The sequence below is a fragment of the Arachis stenosperma genome, chromosome 7 (assembly GCF_014773155.1).
Source record: "Arachis stenosperma cultivar V10309 chromosome 7, arast.V10309.gnm1.PFL2, whole genome shotgun sequence".
Classification (NCBI taxonomy): domain Eukaryota; kingdom Viridiplantae; phylum Streptophyta; class Magnoliopsida; order Fabales; family Fabaceae; genus Arachis; species Arachis stenosperma.
The window spans coordinates 22,991,687-23,004,715 of record NC_080383.1 but is presented as its reverse complement, the minus strand read 5'-3'; the positions used below and the strand labels follow the sequence as shown (position 1 = coordinate 23,004,715).

Below are 13,029 nucleotides of genomic sequence, written 5' to 3'. Positions count from 1 at the left end.
TCCACCACAAAGTAACATTATCAGAAAGGTAGAGAGCTGTAATACGTACCTTTATTGCTTCTTCGACCACCCCTTGACCTTCAAAGTATCTCTCCATTTGTCATAGAAAGTTCTCGACCTCTCGAGCGTCCCTCACGCCCTTGAACTCCTTTGAATTTGGGAGATCAATCTTTGTCGTCTCCTTTATAACGGTTGGTCGAGATTTTGCCTCCTCGAACCAAACTCGAACTTCCTCAAATAGTTTCAAGGAATTCTCAAGCTTCTCTTTGATTTGGAGCATGCTTTCTTTGAAAGCATCTAGTTCTCCTAACATGTGAGTCTCGAGGGTTTCTTTATCATGTTCTATCATTTGAAAATGCTCATCCATAGAGGATAGAACATTCTCCAACATAAAAACTCTTTCTTCTAAGAAATTAGAGTCCTTACCTCTATGCTCACTTGAAGAACGGACCTTCTTGCCTCCCCATTAACCTTCTTTTGCATCTATTAGTAGCCCACATGTCCTTTAGAGTGAGCATTTGGCGCCATCTCGTGAATGTTAATTCTACTATTGCTAAAACTCTTCTTGTTCTTAACCCCCTAGAAGGTCTAAATTGTTACGAAAAAAATAGAGACCCATGCCTCTTTTAAAATCATACAAGGCTTCAAAGCATGTTCTAATGTCACTCAATAACATCCAATTTAGACCCCAATCATCAAGAATCTTACCCCAATTTATACAGCATAAAGGTATCAAATTGATTGTGATTTTTTTCAACATCAACATTATGCAACTTGCAATCCAAAGTGATCAAGAAGAGAATGAAAAACCTTTCTTCACATCTATTAAAGAGAAAAAAAAAAGGAGAAATGCAGAAAGAGGGAAAAATTCGATTTTTTATTTATCTTACTTGAAATTTTCCAACTTGTAAGTATTAAAAAATTTAAGATTGTCATCTCTTTGTAGCCATATAATCAACTTTGTTAGCCACGTAAGCATTTTCTATTAACGTGATCAGTTAACATTAGGTCTTTTTTGTTAAGTTTTTAAACTTTAAGAATTTTATTTTGTCAATAACATCTTTTAAAAAAATTTTTGTCAGCACCTAAATCTTTTAGGTATTGAATTGGTAATTAACTCATTTTTTAAAAAGTAAAACGATACTATCTTAGAACATCACAGCAGATTGGGCACACCCCTTAAAAACTATTTCTCACCAATTTTTTGCCAATCAATTTTTGTCACTACCGAACTAACTAGAGAATTGGTTCTTGATTAATTTGATTAAACTGATCAGTCTGATTCGATTTTTAAAAACATGAATAAAACGTTAGATTATTATTGGACATAATTTTTTCTTTGAGAAAGAATAAATAATTATTTTTTAGTTAGTTAATGTTAATCGATTTTAGTGTTTAAATTTATAATTTAGAATTTAAGATTAAAGGTTTATGATTTAAGATATAAATTTAATATAAAAAAATTAGTCAATATTGGTTAAAGAAAATTCGTTAGCTAGCATAGTATCAAAATGGTGGCTCAAGGCCTGGTTTCAGTGGCACGTCATGCGGTGGCAGAAGTTGGAGGAAGAAAAAAATTAGAGAGATAAAAAATTTTAATATATTTGTTATTAATATATTTGTTAAAACATGTATTTTAAGTTTTAATTTTAATTTTATTTTTATAATTTTATATTTTTATTTAATTATAATTGGGTCAATCGGGTGAATCAGCAACTCATCGGTTGATCTAGTAAACTAGTGATCCAATCGTATAATCGGGTTAATTACTGGTTCAATAACTATGATTAAAATAACAGAATAGTATTTAATATTAAAATAAAATTTATAAATATAATTATCTTTTAAGTTTGTTACTAATACGATAATAAATAATTCTACATATATAAAGTATTTTATAATGGTACTCTTTAAATTTTGATTGACTTAAAATTTTTAATAACTGAATCAAAATTAAATTTTTTAATGATTTCTTTTTCAATGTAAATAAACAAACTATTTTCGAAAAAAAAGTTTCCCATCATGGTTTTTAACCTTTTCTTCATTATTTTCATTGCTAAAAATGATCGTTCTGTAGTAGCCGTAGAAACTGAAAGAGTTAATATCAAATAAATCAACCTATCAATTAAATAATACATTTTTGACTTTTTTTACTTTTACTAAACATCTACACAATTTAAATAGTTGATAAATTTTTTATTTTTGAATATTGGCGAGCATCAAAAATAAAATATTAAAACTGAAAAAGTAAATTAATCTTCTCTTATTGAATAAAGTCTATGGAATAGTAACTATTAACAAGAAGTAGTTAAATCAAGAATTAGAATATCATGTTGTCCACAAAATGATTTCATATTTTTCAACAAGAACAATGTTACATGGTCAGCAAATATTATCATTTTTAGCCAGTATGTGGCCAGCAATAAATTATACCCATATTTACATACATTTTACACACAAGAAACATATAGTTTGCATCTATATTTACCAAAATTTTACACATATAAATCAATACAATTTGCACCCATATTTTTCAAAGTTTGCACACATGAATTAGTAAAATTTATTTGTTAAAAATAATTTAAAAATCATGGCAAAAAAATACTAAAAATTGCTGGTGCTCAATTGTTTCTCTTTTAATAATTTTTTCCATCTGTCATCTCTTATGTTTTGGATAAATAATTTTGTAAAATGAACTAGTTGTATAACATTAATTATGTCTTAAGAATATTTTTGTAAAACTTGACAAAGAAATTAATTATTTCCATAATATTTTTTTATCAAATACAAGATTAATACAAACTCAAATGAAGTCAGAGTATTGTAAGTACTATTTGTATCACCATGTTAAGAATAAATTGATCCATCAACAATAATATTTTATAAAACAATTAACGTTGTACCATACATATTTATCAAAATACAAACAAAAAAAATAAGAATCTCATCAAACTGCTCTTTTTAAAGTACTAATTTAATTTGCCCCCTTTACTAGTTTTAAGATTATCCATCTCTAATAAATTGACAATTTCATCCGTCTTGTTAGCATATAACTCATTAAATTACAAACTAAAAGAACAAATAATAGTAACGATAAAATTTAATTTTAAAAAACTTTGAAGCATAAAATAACTTTTTTAGATGTGGCAACAAATACAAATTGTAATCAATGAATACAACAATGAATATAATAAAGTTAAAATACATTCACCTATTTTTTTATTTGTTGTAAATACTATTTACCGTCACTACAAGAAAATGTGTATTTTTCGACGCAAAAAATTGACGGCTATCTCTGCCGTCGATAATTTTTGATGGCTTGCTGTTGATATTTTTAAAAAAAAAAATTAAAATAAAATAATAAAATCGACAACCTGGTCGTCGATTTTTTTATGTTGCATTAAACCCTTTTCTAACTATCGTCATATTGTCGACGAGTCAGATGTTGAAAATACTTTTATTTTAAAATCGACGGACAATGCGTCTATTTTTATATTTAAAATATCGACAACTTTTCCGTCGATAAATTTGAACGGTCTAGATTGCTTTCCGAAATCAAATAAATTGTGTGGATTTAATGTATAAAATAGATGCAAAAGGCGTTGCTTTTTTCAAATAAAAATCGACAACGATGCCGTCAATTTTTATTGCTAAAAACACCATCCCCGCACCCTCTTCCCGCTTCCAAGTTCAGAAACACAATTCTATCCTTTCAACAAATGAATTTTAAACCCTAATCTAATTGAATCGTTTAATTAGAATCTTTATGTAGTCTGCCTCAAATTAGAACCACCATCATCATCAATGACAACAATATAATGGCATTGAGAGTAAAGTTTTAATAAGTTCAATGTTCAAGTTCTAAGTGTTGTCTTGTTTCTCTATCCTTTCTGTGCTTGGTTTTGATGGAGTTTTTGTTTTCTTTTTTAGGTCAAAGGGAGCAACAATTACTCAATTACTCTCTCCCTCTCTAGCGATCCCATAGCCGAGTTGAACAAAGCCTCCCCCTGACACTCCGCTGCTGCCACGTCGCCGTCGCTCCTTCTCTCTGTTGCTGCCGTCGCTCCTCCTACTTTGGTCCTTCTCCGCTCTCTCTCAATCAAGTTCACAAGAACCAGGTATCGTTTTCTTCTACTATATATTCTGTTTAGTGTTTAGTGTGAAATTTTAAAACCATGTTGAGCTTAGACTGTGATTAATAAGAACATTATGCGAAATTATTATACCTTTTAGATTCTGAAAGATGTATTCTGTCTTGAATTATTTGTTAATAATTAGGTTCCCTCTAATGCCCTTTTTCAATACCATGCTAATGCTGATATCAGATGATTAAGACATCAGTTTATTTTACTGAGGGAGCCAGTCCTTTACACTATTTAGCTGTTTCTTTCTCGTTTCCAATTTAGTAGTCATGCATTTGGGAAATAACTAGTTTCAGAACCAAATGTTATGTGCTATATTAGTGTATTTTGTTCTTTCGTTCTAGTTTCATTATTTATGTGTTTCTTGTAAAAGGTTTGAGAAAGTGGAAGAACTTGTATTGGTACTTATACTTTTGTACCTCATATAAATTGTCCACATTCTTTTATCTTTTTCTTTTCTGCATCTGATTGAGCCTTTTCTTTTCTGCATATAAATTGTTCATGGCATCTAATGCTTTTCTATAATTTTCTGTTTTACCTTTTAAACAGTATTGAGAAGCAGCCCCCACATCAAAAAACTTGAAAAGCTGGAATAAATATGGTTGGTAGAGATGGAGATCGCGGCCGTAGCCGAGGCCGAGGCTGAGGCCGAAAGGGGAGGCCTAGGTTTTCTACCGGTCACCCACTTGACTTGGACGCGGATCCATACACTCTTGTTAGGTCATCATCAGGCAAGCCTGCTCTGGCCAATGGGAAATCGCCACCTATTGCTACTACTACCCCCTCTCGTCAGTAGCCTCAGTTACACATCATGCCTACTCCAGGTGTGCTAAGATCATGCACTCAAGAAGCCAATGAACCTTCCAACACTGCCTCACATGGTGTGTAGAGTGATCCAGCTATTGTAGCTCCTAGTCGAGTAGGATCTTCTGGGGAAAGACAAACCACATCTAATGGTATCCAAGATACTCAGGGTTAAGGAACTTCCGCTGCTATTGGTCACTCTAGCACAAGTGTTCCCAAGCTTAGGTATGATGGTGCCAAATGGTTTGTTATTTGATTTAAATTTTATGAATAGCGTGTCCCATTTTTACTAAGTAATATGTCTTTATCATTTTTTGATTTTTGATGTAGTTGGCATCCACCTAAGCCTGACTTGAAGCGTATTTCTCAGGTTTTTAAGAAAAACTACAACAAGTCTTGGCTGAGTTTTGATGAGGCAGATGATGATACTTGAAAAATATGGTGGACAGAGTGGAGGGTAAATTTTAATTACTATATTACAGTAATTAACTCAATAAATTTATGTGGCTGAGTTTTTAAGGACCTGCATGTTTTCACTGCACATGCTAATCTCATTAATTAATTACTAAAGTTTATGTCATAATCTGTTTAGTTTAGACGTGATACAAGGCTAGTTTGTTGTTGATACATGCTAATCTCATTAATAATAACTGCTGTTTAATTTGTTGTTGTTTAGAATTTCAATGCCATATTATATACTATATATATATATATATATATACTTGTTGGCTCCCTTAGTTAACATGTATGAGAGATTTATATAATTATTTATTTAGTCCTCACCATCATTCTTAACCAAATCATTGCACCTAAAAATTAGTTAACATAGTTGATGTAATTGGTCAAAGAAAAGAGAGGTGGACTACACGGGGATTCAGTTTAAGCCACCTGGGTGTGGGGTTCCACTTCCATGTTTTTTCCCCCAAAAATAATGTCATTTATATTATGCAATCTATTGAACAGCATTTTAATAAAATTTTAGTAAGATATACTCACTTTATTTGAATTTTAAATAATAACATCTCAAATATATTTTTTAAAATAGAAATATTTTGACATTCTTGACACGGAAGAGGATGATATCTATCAAGCTTGGAGGTTCAAGGCTGCCAAGCGCTTGCGAGGTATGCTCCATGCCATTTGCAAAAAAGGTGCCCGTCCATATTGGATCCCACCAGAAATTTTTGGTGAATTGATGAGACGTTGGGACACTAATGCCTATAGACAATTACAGGTGAGAAATACAGCTGCCAGGAAATCGACTCGAGGTACCTCCCTTCACACTGCAGGAGGCACCACCTTTCCCGAAGCAAGGTTACGCTTGGTAAGTTGCTTATAGAACCCTCTTTTTTACTTTATACTATCAAAATTTACCTATTCATTGAGTTATATATGCTGCTATGCTGTTTCTCCATGTCTTTCTGCTTCAAATTGCATGAGTATCTGTCTCTTGTGGCTAGTTGCCAAAGGTTTCTCTACTAATTAAGACAAACATGATAACAAGGATTAAGATGATAATTATTGAAAATGGTCAATGAAACTTTGCTTCTATGTTGGTAGCCAGATGGTCCAAAATCTTAAGACCTGGGAATGGTTCTTATTAATTTCTCTAACTGGTTTAATATCACCTCTAACATGTCACTTGTTGCATCCCTTAATAATTTAGAAATGTTACTATCTTAAATGTCAGCCTGTTCTCAAATGTAACTTTTTTTTGTACTTTGTAAGCCTTGGCCACCCGTTTTTTTCTTATATGTCAAATCACCAGCACTTATTGCTTTTTGAATACTTATTGATATATATGTCATATACGCCAATACTTGCTACATTTAAGTCTGTTCCAATTATTAGGGGGATGTTGTTTCTATTGGTATTTCCAAGCCTTGTCCAAACTGTGTTTGAAATGTGTCTTAGTTCAGTACATTATCAATTGTACACTCATATTTGTTGATAATTTGGTTACACTGTGCAAAATTATTCACTTAGAAGACCATCACATATGGATGAGTTTTTTTAGCACACTCATACTCACAAAAAGGATAGGACTCAATGAGTTGATGAACACTCCCGAAAGACAAAGGTAACTTACTTTCATTGTAATGTTGGACTTATTTTTTCCACATATCCCCTTAATTTTTGTATTATTGATACTTATAGTAGTTTATCAATTATTTCTCCTTATTGTAGGATATGTTTCAAGAGCGTATGTTTCAGGCTGAGCAAAAACGGCAGGCTGCTATAAAGGCTGGTATAACTGATCCACCGCCTGTCTCTGAGGAAAGCTTATGGATTGGGACAGTGGATGGAAAGCGAAGAGGTAGGGTATATGACATGGGTGAGGTAAGAGTTAATGGGCCAACCACGACCAGCAGCATTGATGTTTTGGATCTTAGAGAACAAATCGCAATACTCAATAGGAAAGTTGAACAACATGCAGCTAAATATAGAGAGCTTGAAGACTGCTACCAAAGGGAGAAAAGAGAGTGGCAACAGACTGTTGAATCCTTGCGTGAGGATCTCAACACCAGTAACTCACAGATAGATCATTTTAGTCATCAATTGAGCAGCTTGACTAAGTATGTGAGGGCCATGGGTCCTAGTAGTTCTGAATCACGTGTTCCCCCACCTCCTCCTTTTTACTTTTCCAATCTCTCAGAAAAGCACAGCTCCAGTCCCAGCCCCAGGTAGAAAACTCCCACCTATTCTGCAGCGACCAGGACAACCACAGAGTTCTCAAAGGGAGGATGATTCTGATGATCTTGATGACTCAGATGATTATTTATACGAGTATGAGTAGATTATTTAATTACTTTACTTTGAATATTTTGTATTATTAGTAGATTGCAATTTAAACCAATATAAGTCTAAGTTTAGTTATTTATCTTGTCTTTAGTCTTTATGTTAGAGGATTATTTATTATTTTGATAAGTTTGTAAACTTATTATCTAATATTTAGTATAAATTTTATTTTTATATTTAAAAGTTTATTTGTTTTGTTATCTAATATTCTGTATAAATTTTATTTTTATATTTAAAAGTTTATTTGCATTAATTGTTTACTATTTTTCAAATAAAAAAATAATTAAAACATATGACTATTAAAATCGACGGTAAAGCTGTCTCTTTTTAAAAGTAAATAGACAAAAAAAAACAAAATATAGACAAAGGGTTTGTCGATATCTAAATAATTAAATCGACGGAAAGATTGTCGATTTTAATGAACCAAATATCGACGGAAAAGGTGTCGATTTTATTTATCATATTATAGACGAAAGTTTTGTCGATTTTATATAATAATATCGACGACAACGTTGTCGATTTTAGTAACTGTTCCTGTCTAGTAATCTGAGCTGAGGTATAACTCCTTCTAGTGCCGAGATGTAACTCCTTCTTCTGTGTGTATGGAGTTTTCTGTCCTAAGAGCACAGATGCCGAGCCGTCAAGGAACACCGGAGGAGGTTGGGACCTGCAAAGAGACTCCAACGCTCAAGTTAGTAAGAGTATAAGATGAATATCAAATGACTCAGAATGAATAGTGTTGTGTACCTAAGATTGGAGGTGGACGTATTTATAGAATTATTGTGGTACGATTACTCTGATATTGTGGAGCTGTTACTTAGTGGGATAATTATGTGATAACTGCTCTAGTAAGTTTGTTTAGAGAAATTTGCGGAGAGATTCCTGGGCCATCTGGGTTGGCACGTAGTTATTTGATTGTATAGGATAAGTTCGTTAGGAGAGCAAAATACGTACTCTCCACGTACTCCTGCATGTGTGTATTTAGTTTTAACCAGATTAATTCTGATTTATAGTTTTAGTTTTACCTGAGCCGAATTATAGCCAACGGACAGATCAGTAACAATATTTCCAAAACTCATATTATAGACAAAAGGACAGTCAATTTTATTAAATTATTATCGACGGCCACGCAAGCCGTCGATTTTATTAGAATTTTGAAAAATCGACAAGGTTAATAGCGACTACTTTTACCGTCTATTTTACTATCGAATTTTAATAAGCCGTCGATTTTAACGATATTTCTTGTAGTGCGTGATTGATATGAGAATTAGTAGAGAACAAAAATTTATTGCACCTACATAGGCTCATCATGATTACAAACTAGTGTATCTACATATGTAATGGTTCCTAACTACGTGTGCTTTATATATGTAATTTTTAGAAGTAAATTTTTATCTTTATTTAAAAAAATTAGAATAATGTGAATTTTTTATTTTCTATTTTTATGTTTTAAGAATGTAAATAAATAAATTTAAGAATATTTGTTTAAAAGTGTGAAAAAAATTCAATATTTTTATGTATTATATATAATATTTTGAAACATATATTAATATCAAATAACTTTATGCACATTAAAAAACATATTATTATATAATAGTTAATTTTATTAAGATAATATTATATATATAATATTTTAAATAAAATACATAATTACAAATATTTAGATAAAAAATTACAAGAAGGAAATATGAAAGATTTTAAGTACTTTATTTCTGGTTGAATCAAAATCACTCTCGTCGATCTCAGAGTTCAAATCCCCTACGTACAACAATGTCATAAAAGTCACATTTGCAGTACCTGCTGCCTACTGTGAAGGAGCGGCTGTGATACAATTCTGCAATGGACGCGAGTTCGTCGACACCTTCTCTTTCTCTCTTCGTCATGTTTTCTTTTCTGCTTCGTTTTGTCTTTCGCCTCGATGTCAACCACTGTCTCCCCCACCCTTCCTCCTTCGCCGCTACATGCGCCCTCCTTATTGCTATCCTCGAGGAACGCATTGAAGCTTGTCACTGTCAGATCCAATCCTTCCTCGTTGACAACCAATGTCTCACTGCATATCTGTCTCTGATCATCTCTTCTCATTTCTTAAATTTTTTATTTTTTTAATAAAAAAGGTGAAGAAACAAACATATATATATGAGGATGAGAGAGAGAATGATTTTAGAAGTGATAGACAGTTGGAAGTTTAGAACTAAATTATTTTAAATTTGAACTTCATTAAACTCCGGCTCAATACTTTTCTATAATTCCATTAAATCATCCAATACTCTTCTATGTTATAAAAACTTTTAGTTTTTTATTAGGGTAAAGTACTAAATTAATCCCTTACGTTTGGGCGTAATCCTGTTGTGGTCCTTAAGGTTTAAAGTGTCCTATTTAAATCCAAAAAAGTTTCAGTTAGCTTCAATTTAGTCCCACCGTGAGGTCAAAGATAAATAATTAACGAAATGTCCTACATGACAACAGTATAAGAATAAATTCAATAATTTGGAGAATAAGTACAAGCTCTAGAGGCACAAAATCAACCGTGGATGCATCAATACATGTATTTAACATTTTTTTTAGTTTTATAGAAAAAAATTTATTTTAATTATAAGAAAAATAATAAATAAATGTATTGATGCATCCATGGTTGATTTTGTGCCTCTGAAGTTTGTACTTATTGTCCATATCATCGACCTTGTTCTTATACTGCTGTCATGTAGGATATTTTGTTAATTATTTATCTTTGACCTCCGGTGAGATTAAATTGAAGCTAAATGAAATTTTTTTAGATTCAAATAGGATACTTTAAGCCTTAAAGACCAAAACAGGATTACGCCAAAAAATAAAGGATGAATTTATTACTTTACCCTTTTTATTATTTCATTAATTTTTGTTGTTTTACCACTTATTAAACATTTAGTCTATACTCTTGTCAAGCAAACACCACAACTATATTCTTATTATATATTAATAAATTCGTACATGCGTTGTAATAGTTGCTAGATCTTGTTTGGATGAGTCGGGTCTTCGGCCATTTTAATTTCTAGCCCCAAAAAAAAATGGCACATAATATTGACTCGAGAATTTATTATCTTTTATCATCATTTTTTTATTAATTTAATTCTTTTAATCTAATAATTCAATAATATACTTTTAACTCATATTTTTAAATATTAATAACTTACAAAAATAGTAAATTCTAATAATATTCTATCATTTCTCTTTTAATTAAATATAAAACATCCTCGCAACTAAACCTAAAATCAATCTATGCCTCTACTCTTTTAAAACTTTTTTTTTCTGTTCACTAAAACCTTTTGCATGTGCTTTTTCAAATTAGAACAAACTTTTCTTTTCTCATGCTCCAAACCAACCTTATCTTCGGTCTTTATATAGCCTCTTTTTCAATTATTTTTCAATCTTTTAATAATTTTAATATTGAATTTTGAGTACTTTTTAGAAGTTTTCAATAATTTTACCTATGAAAATTTTACTCCTTTCAGCTAGATTCATGCTACTTGCACACAGGAGCAGAAACATACAAGTGAGCTTGTGAACCATGCGGAAGAAGGCGACACACATGGAAACTATCGATAGTATGATATGAAAAAGCTTGCAACGAGAACATGTCTCATGTGTTACTATTAGCGATTCAGAAAATGTTCCATCCCTGGTGTAAAAGTTGGAAATCATCTACACATGTAAAAGTGTGTTATTAGTATCAGGTTATAACAAGTATGTATACACAGTGTTATAACTAAGAGATTAAACTTACTAACCATTAAATTTCATATAACCAAGATTAATTATCAATTTATCATCATAGACTTTTTGAGCTTTGTTTTTTTTGGCCCAAATATAATAATTATGGTGTAAAGGCTGCTGAAGGCTGCAACGGTGAGATTAATATGAAAACACTGCAAAATATTATGATGTGTTATTAGTGAATTTTATTCATTCCTCTCACATACTGATTACAAACAGCACAGTCATACAAGTATAGATAATTTTGAACCCTCTATACCATAGCATGCACTACTTGAGAATAAACTTAATATTTTTCTATTTTAGAATTACTTTACAATTTGATATTTAATAATTACAACATACAAAGTACATTGTATATTTAGGAATGAAAAGGTATAGAGGATCAAATAATAGTACAATCAACTACTCTCAACTCATAAAAAAAATCAATTAAAAAACAAAAAAATAGAACCCAGAGAGTTAATAATAACAAAAAATTGCTAGAGAATCATTAAAATTTATTGTTTTTATCTATTAGTTAACCATTAATGTTTAAAATATAAGATAAAATATAATATTAGATTATTAAACTAAAAAAATTAAATTAAAAAATTGAATTGATGACTAAATAATAGTCAAAAATAATAAATTTTGATGACCCTTAATATTTTTCAATAACAAATACAATATTATAAAAGAAAAATTATCTGAAAAATTGCAACAATATTTCTAAATAAAAAACAAAAAGCGAATACGAGTATTAAATGTTAATAACTAATAACATTATTTTTGTAGACCAAAAATAATTAAAAAATATAAAAATTTTCATAATAACATCTTTACATCAAAAAAATATTATAAATTTTTAGATGATTTGATATATTTGATCAAATATATTTAACTGAATTCTCTAACTATACTATATTTTATGTGAAGATATCAACACCTGAATATTTCAAAAAAAAAAAATGGCAGCCGAGCAGGAGAAGTGTTCTCTGTCTTTAAAATGCTGACTTTCCCTGAAGCTCGTTGATTACAATAACTACAACAAAAGCTCGTTGTTATTTATTTATTTTTTTAAAAATTTGTTATATTTATTTTTTTAATTTAGTTATATTTTTTTTCTCTAACAGAATCTAAAATCTTGATTCTAGTTAGTTTATCTTATTTTAAATTTAAAATCAATTTAGTAATTAGTATAAATAAGTAACATTATTCTTCTACATACAACAAAACAACAACTTTCAATAAAAATTCAATCTCAGATTCAAAAGCACAAGACTGACAATGGACGCCATTGATTCAGTGTTCGAACCTCTCAGAGAATTTTCCAAGGACAGCGTAAGGCTCGTCAAGCGCTGTCATAAACCCGATCGCAAAGAATATTTCAAGGTTGCTGTTCATACTGCAATCGGAATTACGGTTATGGGATTCGTTGGCTTCTTCGTCAAGCTCATCTTCATTCCTATTAACAACATCATCGTCGGATCTGGTTAGGATGATGATAGCCACAATCACACAAGGGGAGTTTTCAAGCAAATGGTAGCAGGAG

General features: G+C 30.8%; 1 protein-coding gene and 1 non-coding gene across 2 annotated transcripts; both read left to right on the top strand.

Moving 5' to 3' along the window:
• The first annotated feature begins 4,278 nt into the window (after positions 1-4,278).
• On the top strand, positions 4,279-4,361 carry LOC130942745 (small nucleolar RNA snoR53Y). The gene has a single exon (XR_009071303.1). It is a non-coding gene; the product is annotated as a small nucleolar RNA snoR53Y (small nucleolar RNA).
• An 8,364-nt stretch (positions 4,362-12,725) lies between these two features.
• Positions 12,726-13,029, top strand: LOC130939191 (protein transport protein Sec61 subunit gamma-like). The gene has a single exon (XM_057867312.1). It carries the CDS (start codon positions 12,765-12,767, stop codon positions 12,972-12,974), a length of 210 nt encoding a protein of 69 aa, XP_057723295.1. The 5' UTR covers positions 12,726-12,764; the 3' UTR covers positions 12,975-13,029.

What these genes read in the sequence shown, in the direction of transcription:
- LOC130939191 (XM_057867312.1), top strand. Translation starts at nt 12,765, where the DNA reads ATGGACGCCATTGATTCAGTGTTCGAACCTCTCAGAGAATTTTCCAAG.